This window comes from Heptranchias perlo, chromosome 43 (assembly GCF_035084215.1).
Source record: "Heptranchias perlo isolate sHepPer1 chromosome 43, sHepPer1.hap1, whole genome shotgun sequence".
NCBI lineage: Eukaryota > Metazoa > Chordata > Chondrichthyes > Hexanchiformes > Hexanchidae > Heptranchias > Heptranchias perlo.
Window position 1 is genome coordinate 8,172,998 of NC_090367.1, and position 17,252 is coordinate 8,190,249.

At 54.6% G+C, this 17,252-nt stretch overlaps 1 protein-coding gene across 1 annotated transcript in view; it reads right to left on the reverse strand.

Moving 5' to 3' along the window:
* Positions 1-17,252, reverse strand: part of LOC137306365 (autophagy-related protein 2 homolog A-like) — a 78,031-nt gene that overhangs the window by 32,488 nt on the left and 28,291 nt on the right. The window contains 17 exon segments of the mRNA XM_067975519.1: positions 1,439-1,562; positions 1,564-1,661; positions 2,521-2,587; positions 2,590-2,654; positions 2,657-2,686; positions 5,450-5,489; positions 5,492-5,570; positions 5,572-5,607; positions 6,428-6,522; positions 6,524-6,571; positions 8,929-9,066; positions 9,068-9,092; positions 11,041-11,090; positions 11,092-11,141; positions 14,769-15,039; positions 15,844-16,020; positions 16,760-16,858. Of these exon segments, the coding sequence (XP_067831620.1) occupies positions 1,439-1,562; positions 1,564-1,661; positions 2,521-2,587; positions 2,590-2,654; positions 2,657-2,686; positions 5,450-5,489; positions 5,492-5,570; positions 5,572-5,607; positions 6,428-6,522; positions 6,524-6,571; positions 8,929-9,066; positions 9,068-9,092; positions 11,041-11,090; positions 11,092-11,141; positions 14,769-15,039; positions 15,844-16,020; positions 16,760-16,858 (1,492 nt within the window).

The window sequence follows — 17,252 nt, forward strand, 5'->3', positions numbered from 1 at the left end:
TTGAGTCGCTACTTTTAGTGATTTGTGTATCTGTACCCCCAGATCCCTCTGCTCCTCTATCCCGTTTAGACTCTTATTATCCAAGCAGTGTGTGGCCTCCTTATTCTTCCTACCAAAATGCACCACCTCACACTTATCTGAAGATTAATACCCCAGCGAGGGGAGGGCAGGATAAACGGGCACAGCCTGGTGGGGCCTAGAGAAAGATCGATGCTTTGAACCCACAGCTCTCCTAGGACGCCTAGCACCTTACGACGAACGATGACAGACAGGAGAAGACCCTCGATCTCATCTAGCCCGTCCCACACAATGAGATGCCTTGTGCATCACAATAAATACAACCCCCCACACCCCACCCAAAACCATGTTAACGATAATCAAGGCATGAAGGTGACAGAATGATAAAATAGTGGAGGTATTTAATGGTGCACAGATGCATCAACTTGGCTTGTATTCCCCGAGTTCAGAGCATGCACGAGTGACGGAGGGGAAAAGACCCTTTGGTCCATCTAGCCTGTCCTATGTAGCCGTTATACCCTCTGCATCACGATACAGGCACTCCCTACCCACCTGCCTAGTAATCACCTGGAAGAGGCAGAAAACCAGATTAAAAACCCAGGCCAATTAGGGAACAAAATCTGGAACAGTCCTCTCGCAATCCCATAGATCAGGAGGTTGAAGGGTAATTTAACCGAGGCGTTTAAAAGGGTTCGATAGGGTAGACAGAGAGAAACTATTACCTCTGGTGGGGGGAGTCCAGAACAAGGGGGCATGAACCTTAAAATTAGAGCTAGGCCGTTCAGGGGTGAAACAAGGAAGTACTTTTTTTCGCATAAAGGGGAGTGGAAATCTGGAACTCGCTCCTAAGAAAAGCTGTGGGTCAATTGAAGCTTTCAAGGCTGAGAGCGATAGATTTTTGTTGGGTAAGGGTAGCGAGGGATCTGGAGCAAAGGGAGCTGAGGTGCCCGATCAGCCATGGCCTGACTAAATGGCGGTACAGGCCCGGGGGGTGGGGGGGGCTGAATGGCCTCCTCCTGTTCCTAAGTAGCATTCCTCAGTGTGGCCCGTGGAGCGAGATGGTGTTTAGGGCTGGGTTGCCCCCCTCGAGCAATAAAGTTAGTGAACACACAGGGCCGTGGGAGTTTAACTTTCATTAACGAGGGAGCAACTGTCTGAAGAAAATGGCCGTTCTTTTGCTGCCTATTTACTGATGGTGGGGGGGGGGGAAAGAGACAAGGTTTGACCAGATAGCAGAATCACCCCGGGGTTAAATCTAGAACAGAGATCAGACGCAGGAACTCTGGCCGATTTCTAACCCCCGTGCCCACCCTCAACACCCCAGCCCAAAGGGCACTGGGGGCAACTGAGCGCCTCTGGCTGAGGTCAGCACAGGCTGGGACCCTCCTCGTTTCATCTTATCGATATAGCTTCCCTCTGCTCCCGCCCGCGGGTTGCGCCGACCGCGCTGGTTTTAAGATTCCCGCCCCGCGCCAGCTCCCGGCGGTACCTTTCTGGTATAGCGCGACTTTGCTGGACTCGAGGCACAGGTAGTTGAGCTCGGGCCTGGCCCTTGTACTGCGACACGCTGAAGATGGTGCCGCTCTCCACGTCGAGGACCACCTCTCCGTGAGCCCCGCTGACTTGCTTCCCCGCTTCCCCCCCTGCCAAAAAGAAAAAGGGGGATAAAACAGCCTGGCGTCAGGTTTCGACAGTGGGACGCACTTCGGGAGCCCGGTGCACGAACAGCCGACGCGAATCATCGGGGGGGACGTGAGGAGGCCACTCAGCTGAACGGCGGGTTTGGGAGGTGGTGGGAGGGGTCGTCGTCCTTTATAGCAACGTAGCATTTCAATCAAACCATCTCCAAACGCTTCAGACAATGAATTTACTTTCCAAGTGAGGCTTCGTTCTTATCGAGGCAAAACGCAGCTGCCTTTTGGCACGAGCAAGATCCCACAAACTTCAAATTAAATGAACGACCGGACAGTCTGTTTTTTTTGATAAGTGATGTTGGTTGAGGGATAAATATTGGCCCCAGGGACACCGGGGAGAACTCCCCCCCTGCTCTTCTCCAATAGCGGCTGTGGGATCTTTTACGTCCACCTGAGAGGGGCAGACGGGGCCTCGGTTTAACGTCTCATCCGAAAGACGGCACCTCCTGACAGTGCGGCACTCCCTCAGTACTGGCACTGGGAGTGTCGGCCTGGGTTTATGGCTGGAACCCACGGCCCTCAGAGACGAGAGCGATACCTACCAACTGAGCCAAGCTGACACGCCTCCACTGCTGGCCTGGAAGGTCACGCTGAGGTCAACCTGGCACGGCCACAACAACATGGCGGACCAGCAACCTTTGACCCTGCTGGTGATGACCGTTTTCCTCAGGGGCGGGGTGGGGTGCCAAGGAGCGCCCCCGATGGGATGCTCCCTGACTCCACAGGCAAGTACTCACCTCATTTTATAACGGCACTGCCAAGACAATAAGTGGCGTAGCTCACCGAGGTTGGTTATTCCCTCCTGTACCCCAGCTCACCTTCGAGTCAGTAAGAGCTGTGACCCTTCCTTTTCCAATGTTCACTACAGCCGAACAGGAAACTCTGCGCTCATCCCCCTCCTGGCCTCGATTTTCATTCTCCTCCCGTTCTCTTCAACGAGTAGAAGTGAGCATCTTCGTCTTCAGAGTCAGAGTCTAGTGGCAAAGGAGGAGCTCGGAAATTCTCATTGCAGCAGGACACGTTCCCCGGGCCCTCACTCAGAGCCACCCAATTCAACAATATAATCCTTCGACAGTTCCCAAATATCCCAATACTTAGAATTTTACAGAAGGCAGCCACTTGGCCTATCGCCCCTCTGCCCTCTCTCTGAAAGAGCTCTCCCCTCAGTCCCATTCCCTTTCCCATTCGGCCCATCGCCCCTCTGCCCTCTCCCTGAAAGAGCTCTCCCGTCAGTCCCATTCCCCATTCGGCCCATCGCCCCTCTACTTGAAAGAGCTCTCCTCTCAGTCCCATTCCCCATTCGGACCATCGCCCCTCTCCCTGAAAGAGCTCTCCCCTCAGTCCCATTCCCTTTCCTCATTCGGCCCATCGCCCCTCTACCTGAAAGAGCTCTCCCCTCAGTCCCATTCCCCATTCGGCCCATCGCCCCTCTACCTGAAAGAGCTCTCCCCCTCAGTCCCATTCCCTTTCCCCATTCGGCCATCGCCCTCTCTCAATGAGCTCTCTCCTTAGTCCCATTCGCCTGCCCTTCAAATCATCTTTTTCAAATATTTCTCCCCATCCCTTTTGAAAGCTGTTGTGGATTCTGCTTCTCTCACTGTTTCTGGTCGGACAGTCCACGTCCTAACAACTAGGCCCAATATTCTAACTACAATCAATAGAGGAATCACAGAGTAACAGTCCAGAACAAGGCAGCACAATCTTAAAATTAGAGCTGGGCCATTCAGGAATGAATCAGGAAACATTTTTCACACAAAGGGGAGTGGAAATCTGGAACTCTCCTGCCTCAAGAGGCTGTGGATGCTGGGAGCCATTTGAAAGTTTCAAGACAGAAATAGATAGATTTTTGTTGGGTAATTGGGATCAAAGGGATATGGAGCAAGAGCAAGTAAATGGAGTTGAGGTGCAGATCAGCCATGATCTGATTGAATGGCAGAACAGGCTCGAGGGGCTGAATGGCCTCCTCCTGTTCCTATGAAACAGGCTCAAGGGCTGAATGGCCTCCTCCTGTTCCTATGAAACAGGCTCGAGGGGCTGAATGGCCTCCTCCTGTTCCTTTGTAACATGCTCGAGGGGCTGAATGGCCTCCTCCTGTTCCTTTGTAACAGGCTCAAGGGCTGAATGGCCTTCCTCCTGTCCTATGAAACAGGCTCGAGGGGCTGAATGGCCTCCTCCTGTCCCAGGTTCAATTCTTGGTCTGATACCTGATCTAAAGCAGTAATGTTGAGATCACGATCTGGATACCCCCCTTGCACAGGGCTCAGCCAGGGGTCCCATGTCCAATCGCTGGAGACCGCCACTGGACATCGCGCTGAGGCCGGTTCAGGTTCAGCAGTGATGCCTCACAGAGGCAAACAGGCCCCGCTGACACTCACCGTCCGGGCTCATGCGAGAGGACCGGCCAGGTGGGTGAGGTACCGGCAGGTTGCATTCAAACCCACGTCCCAGGCAGAATCAGCAAGTTCAGAAGGGGAGAATAATAGGCCGGAAAAAAACAGCAAACAGGCTGCACTGTGCGGCCCTGGTGATTGGCGGAACTGGCTCAAGGGGCTGAATGGCCTACTGCTGCTCCTCTGAGCGATGTGGCATAGAAGCCGGGAGTTCACTTGGTACACGGGCAGCTGCTTGAGCCCATCGTTAATGAGCGCACAGGGATAATGCAAACCCAGTCACCACACGGACTGCAGCGGTTCAAGAAGGCGGCTCACCACCACCTTCTCAAGGGCAATTAGGGATGGGCAATAAAAGCCGGCCTCGCCAGCATCCCATGAATGAATAAAAAAAGAGCAGATCTCACAATCATTATGGGACAAAGAAAGAACTTTCATTTATATAGCGCCTTTCACAACCTCAGGACGTCCAAAGCGCTTTACAGCCAATGAAGTACTTTTGAAGTGTGGTCACTGTAGGAGACGTAGCAGTCGATTTGTGCACAGCAAGATCCACAAACAGCAGTGTGACAATGACCAGATCATCTGTTCTTAGGTGTTGGTTGAGGGAATAAATATTGACCCCAGGACACCCGGGGAGAACTCCCCCCTGCTCTTCTTCCAATAGTGGCCGTGGGATCTTTTACATCCACCTGAGAGGGGCAGACGTGAGGCCTCGGTTTAACGTCTCGTCCGAAAGACGGCCCCTCCGACGGCGCGGCGCTCCCTCCGCACTGGCACTGGGAGCGTGGGCCTGGATGAGGAAAACCACTTGGCCCATCTTATTCATCCACACAAGCGGCATCCTATCGCCCCCCCCACCCCCCATCGCAGCATCCAATTGGTTCTTAAATGATCCCGGGGATTTCTGCCCCGCCACTCTATCTGGGAGTCCATTCCACTTTTCGATCGATTTGCACGTGGAGAACTTCCCGATTATCAGTCCTAAAGTTACGAGTTTGAACCTGTAATCCCCTTGTCCTCCTCTCCCCAATCTAAATTATTCCAGGTTTACTTTCTCATTGCGTTAACTATCTTATAAAGCTCTGTTATATCACCTCTCAGTTGCTTCCTTCCCGTCTGAAAAGTTAAAGTCACTCCAGCTTTTCCTCGCAACCCAGACCCGACACTGCCTTGTGACTCTGCCCTGCACTATCTCCAGCGACCCACTCTCTCCTTTGTACGTACAATCGTTGGGTCAGTTTGAGACTGGCACCTCCCCTTCCCCCTCACCACTCCAACCCCCGCCAACCCGAACACGGAAAATCGGAACTGTGCCTTTAAAAGAAAGCGCCCTGGTTCCCTCACCCAGTCTGAACGCTGACTTGCAGAGTCGGGAAGTTGTCCTTGTGCATTGGCCGCTCCGGGCGTGTAGCTCAGCAACAGAGGGTTGAGTGTCGCGGTGCCCGTGCTCTGCGCCGCACTGCCTCGAAGCTGGCGTCCACATCAGTAGGTCGTTATTAATTCTGAAATTTTATTTTTTTTAAAAAAAAGCACATCACAAAACCATCGTTCCCCCTCCGTCCGCTGCCACTTTTTCTCAAGCCACCCAGACAGACCCTACTGTCGGCAGCGCACACTCCCTCTGCTCACTACCAGTGGCACTCGCCGACTGAAAGTTGGGGGCGCCATTAAAGACTTACATTTATATAGCGCCTTTCACGACCTCAAGACATCCCAAAGCACTTTGCAGCCAATGAGCTACTTTTCGATGTGTGGGCACTGTTGTAATGTAGGAAACGCAGCAGCCAACTTGTGCACAGCAAGATCCACAAACAGCAATGTGATAATGACCAGATAATCTGATGTTGGTTGAGGGATAAATATTTGTCCAGGACACCAGGGAGAACTCCCCCTGCTCTTCTTCCAATAGTGGCCGTGGGATCTTTTACATCCACCCGAGAGGGGCAGGCGGGGCCTCGGTTTAATGTCTCATCCGGAAGACGGCACCTCCGACAGTGCGGCACTTCCTCAGTACTGGCACTGGCAGTGTCGACCTGGGTTATGGGGCTCGAGTGTGGCTGAAACCCACGACCCTGAGAATCCGAGGCGACCATGGCTGACAAGCTGCCTCCTCTGTGACACACCCAGCAAGGGCCACCTCACCCAACTCGTGAATTAAGCTGCGTTTAATGAGTTCAACCCGCCAAACCTTTCGCTGACGTTGGGTTAATCCGATTGCAGCAGCTGGAGCACTCAGGTGCATCATTTACACGCGGGAAAACGATGGCTCTTGGTGCTTAAGCCAAATGAGAGGGTGTGCGGCTCGGAGCCTTCCTGACCCACCTGTTGTAGATGCTCTCGTAGAATTCCTTGCTGGGCAGCAGCAAGTGCAGGGCGGGCAGGGTCAGCTCCAGGACGTACTGGGACATGCCCAACGTCCTGAGACTGGAACGCTGCCATCTCTTCGCGGTCTCCCGGGATCACCATCTGTCAATCAAATGAACAGCTGTTAAAGGTTCCTACTCACTGACCAGGGGAAAGGTTGGGGGGGAGAAAAGAGAACAGGGAGGGAAAATTAAAGTGAGGTGGGTAATGATCGCTGTGGGGGGCCATGGGACTCACGGTTAACGATCGCTGGGTAGTTTATGGGATGTCGGGACTCACGGTAACGATCACTGGGTAGTTTATGGGATGTCGGAACTCACGGTAACGATCACTGGGTAGTTTATGGGATGTCAGAACTCACGGTAACGATCGCTGGGTAGTTTATGGGATGTCGGAACTCACGGTAACGATCGCTGGTAGTTTATGGGATGTCAGAACTCACTGTAACGATCGCTGGGTAGTTTATGGGATGTCGGAACTCATGGTAACGATCGCTGGGTAGTTGATGGGATGTCGGAACTCACGGTAACGATCGCTGGGTAGTTTATGGGATGTCAGAACTCACGGTAACGATCGCTGGGTAGTTTATGGGATGTCGGAACTCACGGTAACGATCGCTAGGTAGTTGATGGGATGTCGGAACTCACGGTAACGATCGCTGGGTAGTTTATGGGATGTCGGAACTCACGGTAACGATCGCTGGGTAGTTTATGGGATGTCAGAACTCACGGTAATGATCGCTGGGTAGTTTATGGGATGTCAGAACTCACGGTAATGATCGCTGGGGTAGTTTATGGGATGTCGGAACCCACGGTAATGATCACTGGGCAGTTTATGGGATGTCGGAACCCACGGTAACGATCGCTGGGTAGTTTATGGGATGTCAGAACTCACGGTAATGATCACTGGGTAGTTTATGGGATGTCGGAACTCACGGTAATGATCACTGGGCAGTTTATGGGATGTACGGAACTCACGGTACGATCGCTGGGTAGTTTATGGATGTCAGAACTCACGGTAATGATCACTGGGTAGTTTATGGGATGTCGGAACTCACGGTAATGATCACTGGGCAGTTTATGGGATGTCGGAACCCACGGTAACCGATCGCTAGGTAGTTGATGGGATGTCGGAATTGTCTGATAGCCATTAAATTATATTGTGTCACTCTCTCATTTAAAAAAAACTCCTTAAAACAGAAAAAGATATTGCTCAGAGTGGGAAAGCAGAGTTACGGTAGTGAATGAAATAGACCAGACGGCCCCAGGTACTATCCCCAGTCTTTATTTCCCGCCTGCCCCCTGTGAAGCGCCTTACAAATGCAAGCTGTTGCTGTTGCTGTTGTTGACTTGCTTGATCTCTGCAGGGTTAGAAACTCTGGGAGAGCAATGGGAATATCTGCCAGGCTTCCTGCCCTGACCACCCACCAGCACCTTCCTGCTCGAAAGTGCTTGCGCCTGGGATACCAGGCGAGGACAGCAATCGGCTGCGATGCCCCTCCCTGTCCGAATAGGCTGCGACAACTCACTGTCTAGGCTCAAGCACTGAGCACCCCTCGTCCGCTGTCCCAGCTCAATTTCAAACCAGTCCCACTCGCAGCTTCTGGGAGTTACAGCACTGGAGGAGGTAAGGGAAATCTGGGCCTGTGTTTGATTGGTACACAGGAGCAGGAGGAGGCCATTCAGCCCCTCGAGCCTGTTCCGCCATTCAGTTAGATCATGGCTGATCTGTATCTTAACTCCATCTACCCGCCTTGGTTCCGTAACCCTTAATACCCTCACCCAACAAAAATCGTATCAATCTCAGAATTGAAATTTTCAATTGACCCCCGGCCTCAACAGCTTTTTGGGGGAGAGAGTTCCAGATTCCCACTCCCCCTTTGTGTGAAGAAACGCTTCCTGACATCACCCCATGAACAACCTGGCTCTAATTTTAAGGTTCTGCCCCCTTGTTCTGGACTCCCCTCCACCAGAGGAAATAGTTTCTCTCTATCGACCCTATCAAATCCTTTACTCATCTTAAACACCTCGATTAGATCACCCCTTAATCTTCTACACTCGAGGGAATGCAAGCCTCGTCTCTGCAACCTGTCCTCGTAATTTAACCCTTTTATTCCCTGTTTTCAGTCACATTTCTCAGACTAACACACCTGCTGCTAGCTTGCATCAATCTGTCCCGATTTGGAAGCGGGAGCCGCGCGAACAAATTAAGCACGTGCCTGAGCAAACGATCTCCCTGCGCATTTGTGGACAGCGCAACAGTGCGCCAACTCACGGAAATAAAAGTACGGGGAAGCGGAAGCAGCAGCTTATTTGAACCCGTTGAAGAGAGCGCAAAACAACGGCCCCGTTTGCGGGTGGCGAGCGGGGACGAAGACAGGCCGCGGGTACGGCGGAACCCGACCCAGCCCGAGACGGGAGCGACCCAGGCGAGCCCAAATAAAAACGACAGCTCCTCACCTCCTCCGTCTCGTACATGGTGCGCTTGGATGAGAACGGAGACGGCTCCGGCTGCTTAAGCTCGCAGGGGCTTTCGACGGCGGAGAGGTCCATGTCTTCGGTCTTCTCCATGACCAGGTCCCACTCGGAGGCGCTGTTAGTCGGGGTTCACCGTCAGCACGATCCTGCCCGTCGGGAGAGAACACGTCATCCATTTGCTTTCTACTCAACAGACTCTTCATCCCACCCACCGCCTCCAAAAACTTCCCAGGCACAGACTGGGGTTCCGTAGGCATCCTCCGCAGGCCTTACCCAAGTGGGCACCCTTTGGGTGTTATTCTGAAACGTCGGGTGACGCTCGGCTATTCGACTGTGGAAGGCATCAGAGACACCCCCCCCCCCCCCCCCCCCCCCCCACCCCGGTCTGTCTTTACCCCGACGCTTCCAAGCAGAAAGTAATACTCCGGTACAGGTAACAATCTTTAATGATCAGTAGTGCAAAACCTGGCTGATTTTACCCCACTCCCTCGCTCGGGGTCCGAGAGCTACTGACTTCTCCCAACCCGCCCCGTGGCTGGGATAACACTGCACGGACTGAGACTCAGTCCCGCGACCCTCTGGTCTGCAAGGCTCAGGGTGACACTGTCTTACACAACTGAACCACTGAGAGACCCTTAGAACATACAAGTGCGATTGTTACCATCTTATTGCAAACTTCTGAAACAAATTGGGAATTTGCCATTCCCAGGGCAGGTACAGCACGGGTTAGATACAGAGTAAAGCTCCCTCTACACTGTCCCATCAAACACTCCAGGGCAGGTACAGCACGGGTTAGATACAGAGTAAAGCTCCCTCTACACTGTCCCATCAAACACTCCCAGGGCAGGTACAGCACGGGTTAGATACAGAGTAAAGCTCCCTCTACACTGTCCCATCAAACACTCCCGGGGCAGGGCACAGCACGGGTTAGATACAGATTAAAGCTCCCTCTACACTGTCCCATCAAACACTCCCAGGGCAGGTACAGCACGGGTTAGATACAGAGTAAAGCTCCCTCTACACTGTCCCATCAAACACTCCCCAGGGCAGGTGCAGCACGGGTTAGATACAGAGTAAAGCTCCCTCTACACTGTCCCATCAAACACTCCCAGGGCAGGTACAGCACAGGTTAGATACAGCGGTAAAGCTCCCTCTACACTGTCCCATCAAACACTCCCAGGGCAGGTACAGCACAGGTTAGATACAGAGTAAAGCTCCCTCTACACCGTCCCATCAAACACTCCCAGGGCAGGTACAGCACGGGTTAGATACAGAGTAAAGCTCCCTCTACACTGTCCCGTCAAACACTCCCAGGGCAGGTACAGCACAGGTTAGATACAGAGTAAAGCTCCCTCTACACTGTCCCATCAAACACTCCCAGGGCAGGTACAGCACAGGTTAGATACAGAGTAAAGCTCCCGATACACTGTCCCATCAACACTCCCGGGGCAGGTACAGCACGGGTTAGATACAGATTAAAGCTCCTCTACACTGTCCCATCAAACACTCCCAGGGCAGGTACAGCACGGGTTAGATACATGAGTAAAGCTCCCTCTACACTGTCCCCATCAAACACTCCCAGGGCAGGTGCAGCACGGGTTAGATACAGAGTAAAGCTCCCTCTACACTGTCCCATCAAACACTCCCAGGGCAGGTACAGCACAGGTAGATACAGCGTAAAGCTCCCTCTACACTGTCCCATCAAACACTCCCAGGGCAGGTACAGCACAGGTTAGATACAGAGTAAAGCTCCCTCTACAACCGTCCCATCAAAACACTCCCAGGGCAGGTACAGCACGGGGTTAGATGCAGAGTAAAGCTCCCTCTACACTGTCCCATCAAACACTCCCAGGGCAGGTACAGCACGGGTTAGATACAGAGTAAAGCTCCCTCTACACTGTCCCATCAAACACTCCCAGGGCAGGTACAGCACGGTTAGATACAGAGTAAAGCTCCCGATACACTGTCCCATCAAACCACCTCCCGGGCAGGTACAGCACGGGTTAGATACAGAGTAAAGCTCCCTCTACACTGTCCCATCAAACACTCCCAGGGCAGGTGCAGCTGAAGGTTGTCCAGGCAGTGGGTCAGTACTTACTTCGGGGAACCGAGTACGTTTTCCCACCAACTTTGTCAGGTGTTTTTCGTGACTCGAATACAGGAGACACCAGGTTGCACTCCATCTTCATACACACCTGTTGGAAACAAAGGTTTGAGAACGTGCTGCTTTACACTCACGTTGCTGAAAATTCATTGAAACTGTTTCGCCTCCCCTCCATCACTGATTCCTCTCTCTTTCACTCCCCCCTCACCACCCACCCCACGTAAAGTGACCGACTCATTACCCACCCCACCCAGGGTCCACGGCTGCCGATCACCCTCACCCAAGTGGCTATTCGTCAGTGGTGAGCCCGAGCCCAGTGAGGGGCCGCAGCTATTCAACCTAGGAGGGCATCACTGCCAGGCCCAACCCCTGCTCTCACATCCCTGGGGATAGTGATCGGCAGCGGGAACCCTGGTTGACGTTTCCTTCCTCAGCCCAGGGTCGCTGAAACCCAACTGTAGCAGCGCCAACCCGGTAAGAAACAACCTGCATTTCTATAGCGCCTTTCACATCCTCAGGATGTCCAAAGCGCTTCACAGCCAAAGAAGTACTTGGACGTGTAGTCACTGTTGTAATGTAGGAAATGCGGGCAGCCACTTTGCGCACAGCAAGATCCCAAAAACAGCAGTGTGATAATCACCAGTTAATCTGTTTTTTTTCCCCTCAGTGATGTTGGTTGAGGGATAAATATTGGCCCCAGGACACCGGGGAGAACTCCCCCCCTGCTCTTCTTCCAATAGTGGCCGTGGGATCTTTTACGTCCACCTGAGAGGGGCAGACGGGGTCTAGGTTTAACGTCTCATCCGAAAGACGGCACCTCCGACAGTGCAGCACTCCCTCAGTACTGGCAGTGGGAGTGTCGGCCTGGATGAGGCCACTCGGGCCCATCTTATTCATCCACCCTAGAGGCACCCTACCAACCCCCATCACAGCATCCAACTGGGGTCTTAAATGATTCCGGGGATTTTCACCCCACCACTATCTGGGAGTGTCAGCCAGGATTATGGGCTCAAGTCTCTGGGGGGGGGGGAGAGAGAGCGAGAGAGAGAGCGCGCACGAGCGAGAGAGAGAGCGCGCACGAGAGAGAGAGAGAGCGCGCACGAGAGAGAGAGAGAGCGCGCACGTGAGAGAGAGAGAGCGCGCACGAGAGAGAGAGCGCGCACGACGAGAGAGAGAGAGAGCGCGCAGCTGAGAGAGAGAGAGAGAGAGAGGAGAGCCGCTGAGGGAGAGAGAGAGAGCGCGAGTGAGAGAGGAGAGAGAGCGTGAGAGAGATGAGCCAGAGTAGCAGAGAGAGAGAGAGAGAGCGCACCAACTGAGAGAGAGAGAGAGGCTGCGAGAGAGAGAGAGAGGCGCGAGGAGAGAGAGAGAGCGCGAGAGAGAGAGAGACGCTGAGAGAGAGAGAAACGCGAGAGAGAGAGAACGCGAGAGAGAGAGAAGCGAGAGAGAGAGAGCGCGAGGAGAGAGAGATGCAACGGAGAGAGAAGAGAGCGGAGTCGAGAGAGAGAGAGCGCGAGAGAGAGAGAGCGCGAGAGAGAGAGAGCGCGAGAGAGAGAGAGAGCGCGAGTGAGAGAGCCGAGAGCAGCGAGAGAGAGAGAGAGCGCAGAGAGAGAGAGAGGCGCAGAGAGAGAGAGCGAGCGAGAGAGAGCGCAGCGCGAGAGAGAGCGCGAGAGAGAGGAGCGCGAGGAGAGAGCGAGAGAGAGAGAGCTTGAGAGAGAGGAGAGCGCGAGAGAGAGAGAGAGGCTCGCGGCGAGAGAGAGAGCGCGAGAGAGAGAGGAGCGCGAGAGAGAGAGGGAGCGCGAGAGAGAGAGGGAGCGCTGAGAGAGAGAGGGAGCGCGAGAGAGAAGGAGAGCGCGAGAGAGAGGGGCGCGAGAGAGAGGGGGCGCGAGAGAGAGAGGGGCGCGAGAGAGAGAGGGCGCGAGAGAGAGAGGGCGCGAGAGAGAGAGGGCGCGAGAGGAGAGAGGGCGCGAGAGAGAGAGAGGGCGCGAGAGAGAGAGGGCGCGAGAGAGAGAGGGCGCGAGAGAGAGAGGGCTGCGAGAGAGAGAGGGCGCGAGAGAGAGAGGGCGCGAGAGAGAGAGGCGCGAGAGAGAGAGGCGCGAGAGAGAGAGGGCGCGAGAGAGAGAGGGCGCGAGAGAGAGGAGGGCGAGAGAGAGAGAGGGCGAGAGAGAGAGAGGGCGAGAGAGTAGAGAGAGGCGAGAGAGAGAGAGAGCGCGAGAGAGAGAGAGAGAGCGCGGGAGAGAGAGGGAGGAGAGAGCGGCGAGAGGAGAGAGCGCGAGAGCGAGAGCGCGAGAGAGAGCGCGAGAGAGAGCGCGAGAGAGAGCGCGAGAGAGAGGCGAGAAGAGAGCGCGAGAGAGAGGAGCGCGAGAGAGAGAGCGCTACGAGAGAGAGAGCGCTGAGAGAGAGAGCGCGAGAGAGAGAGCGCGAGAGAGAGAGCGCGAGAGAGAGAGAGCGCGAGAGAGAGAGCGCGAGAGAGAGCGAGAGAGAGCGCCGAGAGAGAGCGCGAGAGAGAGAGCGCCGAGAGAGAGAGCGCGAGAGAGAGAGCGCGGAGAGAGAGAGCGCCGAGAGAGAGAGAGCGCGAGAGAGAGAGCGCAGCAGAGAGAGAGAGCGCGAGAGAGAGAGAGCGGAGAGAGAAGAGAGAGAGCAGCGGAGAGAGAGGAGAGCGCGAGAGAGGAGAGACGAAGAGAGCGCGCGAGAGAGAGAGCGCTGAGAGAGAGAGAGCGACAGAGCGCGAGAGAGAGAGAGAGCGCAGAGAGATAGATGCAGAGAGAGAGAGCGCGCGGAGAGAGAGAGAGCAGCGAGAGAGAGAGAGCGCGAGAGAGAGCGCGAGAGAGAGAGAGCGCGAGAGAGATGAGCGCGAGAGAGAGGAGAGCGCGAGAGAGGAGAGCGCGAGAGAGAGAGAGCGGTGCTCGAGAGAGAGAGAGCGCGAGAGAGAGGAGAGCGGCGCGTGAGAGAGAGAGAGCGCTGAGAGAGAGAGAGGCTGATGAGAGAGAGAGGAGCGCGCAGAGAGAGAGAGAGCGCGAGAGAGGAGCGCTGAGAGAGAGAGAGGCGAGAGAGAGAGAGCGAGAGGAGAGAGACGAGAGAGCGAGAGCGGAGAGGAAGAGAGCGCGAGAGAGAGAGAGCGCTATCTGAGAGAGAGAGAGCGCGCGAGAGAGGGAGAAGAGGAGAGAGAGAGAGAGAGAGAGAGAGAGAGCGCGAGAGAGAGCAAGAAAGAAAGAAAGAGAGACACTGAGCCAAGCTAATACGAAAAGGTCACTGCACAACGAGCAGCAGTCTGTATGCCCCTGAAAGCCGGACAATCGACAGGGCGAGAGCTTAAAATCCCTCTGGCCCCTACAACCCTCCGAGATCTCTGCGCTCCTCCAATTCTGGCCTCTTGCGCATCCCCGATTTTAATCCCTCCACCATTGGTGGCTGTGCCTTCAGCTGCCTGGGCCCTCAGCTCGGGAATTCCCTCCCTGAACCTCACCGCCTCCCCTTCCTCCTTTAAGACGCTCCTTAAAACCTGTCCTAATATCCTCGTGTGGCTCAGTCAAATTTTGTCTGATTTACACTCCCGTGAAGGGCCTTGGGACGCTTCACTGCGTTAAAGGCCCTACATAAGTGCAAGTTGTCCTTGTTGTCCTATCAGGGGTGACCGTAACCCACCAAACGGCTAAGTTGCTGTTGCGTCTTAAGCTCTGCAAACTCGGCGTTTAAAAGAGAAAGACCAATATCGACTCACCGTGCAGATCACTGAAGCTGACTTCGTATCGGATGGGCTCGGTGCTGGCAGCGGCACCCAGTTCGGTTTTGAGGGTCAGGTCCGTGCACTCCAGCCGCAGAGACTCATTCCGCACCGCCTTCTGGAACCAGGGCCTGCGCTCGGAGTCGGGCCGCAGGTCGGGCACCGGGAACTGCAGCCGGAAATGGGCTTTCGGGGCGGTGAGGCGCACGGCCGTCGGATGTCCCGCGGCAGGAGGAAGCTCGGGGTGAAGACCGGGGAATCCGGAGATCTGAAAACGGAAAAGGTAAGGACAGCGAGTCAACACGGAGGGGAACACACAGCACGTGCCCATCCTGGGAGTGTTTGATGGGACAGTGTAGAGGGAGCTTTACTCTGAATCTAACCCGTGCTGTACCTGTCCTGGGAGTGTCTGATGGGACAGTGTAGAGGGAGCTTTACTCTGTATCTAACCCGTGCTGTACCTGCCCTGGGAGTGTTTGATGGGACAGTGTAGCGGGAGCTTTACTCTGTATCTAACCCTGTACCTGCCCTGGGAGTGTCTGATGGGACAGTGTAGAGGGAGCTTTACTCTGTATCTAACCCTGTACCTGCCCTGGGAGTGTTTGATGGGACAGTGTAGAGGGAGCTTTACTCTGTATCTAACCCGTGCTGTACCTGCCCTGGGAGTGTTTGATGGGACAGTGTAGCGGGAGCTTTACTCTGTATCTAACCCTGTACCTGCCCTGGGAGTGTTTGATGGGACAGTGTAGAGGGAGCTTTACTCTGTATCTAACCCGTGCTGTACCTGCCCTGGGAGTGTTTGATGGGAGAGTGTAGAGGGAGCTTTACTCTGTATCTAACCCGTGCTGTACCTGCCCTGGGAGAGGTTGAAGGGACGGTGTGGAGGGAGTTTTACTCTGTATCTAACCCGTGCTGTACCTGCTCTGAGTCTGTTTGAAGCTGACACTGAGTGCCATCTTGATGGACACAATATGAATAAAATGAACAGGCGACTTGCTGATCACTAACAGCATCACAAGGTGCAGTTCGCCCACTGACTTCGGGGCAAAGCCCGGACAAGTGTTCAGCTCACCAGCGTTGGGTCCGGTCGTCTACCTTGCCCCGTCGGAGATTCCCGCGCTCCCGTGGGCCGGAGGTTCAGCAGGAAGTCCACCCTGTCCAAGAAGCTGATGTCGACGTCCGCGTGGGCCTCCTGCAGCTCGAACGCCAGCTCCGCGCTGCGCTTCACACCGGCCTTGCTGCGGCTGCCCTGAGGTGAATCCAGACACACTCAGTCACGCACCGCGGGGCCACCAGACAACAAAGCCCTTCTGTCCGCTTCTTGCCACTTTCCCTCTATTCCTTCGCTCCCCCGAAACGCCTCTCATTCTCTCAGCTTCCGTATCCTTCCCCAAGTAACTCGATTCGACTTTGGGTAAAAAAAGATTCCTCCGAGTTGCTTTCTTACTCCTAACTGTTTTATTTTTACAAATAGTCTATTAAGTGCCAGCCGTGGGTCAGTGGGTATCTCTCTCTCGCCTCTGAGTCAGAAGGTCGTGGGTTCGAGCCCCACTCCTGAGACTCGAGCCCATAATCCAGGCCGACGGTCCCCCGGTGCCAGTACTGAGGGAGTGCTGCACTGTTGGGAGGTGCCGAATTCCCGATGAGACGTTAAACCGAGGCCCCGTTAGCCCCTCTCAGGTGGACGTAAATGATCCCACGGCCACTATTGGAAGAAGAGCAGGGGGGGGGAGTTCTCCCCGGTGTCCTGGGGCCAATATTTATCCCTCAACCAACATCACTAAAAAAACAGATGATCTGGTCATTATCACATTGCTGTTTGTGGGATCTTGCTGTGCGCAAATTGGCTGCCGCGTTTCCTACATCACATTGGCTGTTAAGCGTTCTGGGACGTCCTGAGGCCATGAAAGGCGCTATATAAATGCAAGTCCTGTTTTTTAAATTAGGAGATAGATCGCAAGTCCCCGATAGCTTTATTTTGACTTTACCTTGCCTGGAGTCCTCTGGGTCTGTCTGTAATGGATCTGAGCACAGGGGCCAGCACTGGTTCCACAAGCCAAGGGGGCGGCTTTCTTGAACATCAGCAGCTGGAGAGGAAGAGAGAGAGAGAGAGAGATATGAACAGAGGAGGTACAAACAGGCAGGCAGCCTCATGGACGCGGGTCTGCACCCGTGTTGCTCTGCATGGTCAGTTGGGCTGGGATTGTAACACACGGTGCAGCTCCAAACCCCGCTGCAATGCTGAGGGAGTGCTGCACTGCCAGAGGTGCCGTCATTTAGAGGAGGCCGAGGCCCAGGGTGCCTGTTCAGGTGGGTGTTAAAGATCCCACGGCCACTATTGGAAGAAGAGCAGGGGGGTGGGTCTCCCCGATGTCCCTGGCCAACATTCTCCCCTCAACCAACTGCTCATTCGAGTCACTGTTTGCGGGATCTTGCTGTGCGCAGAACAGTTACCACAGCCAGTGCACTTCAAAGTAATCC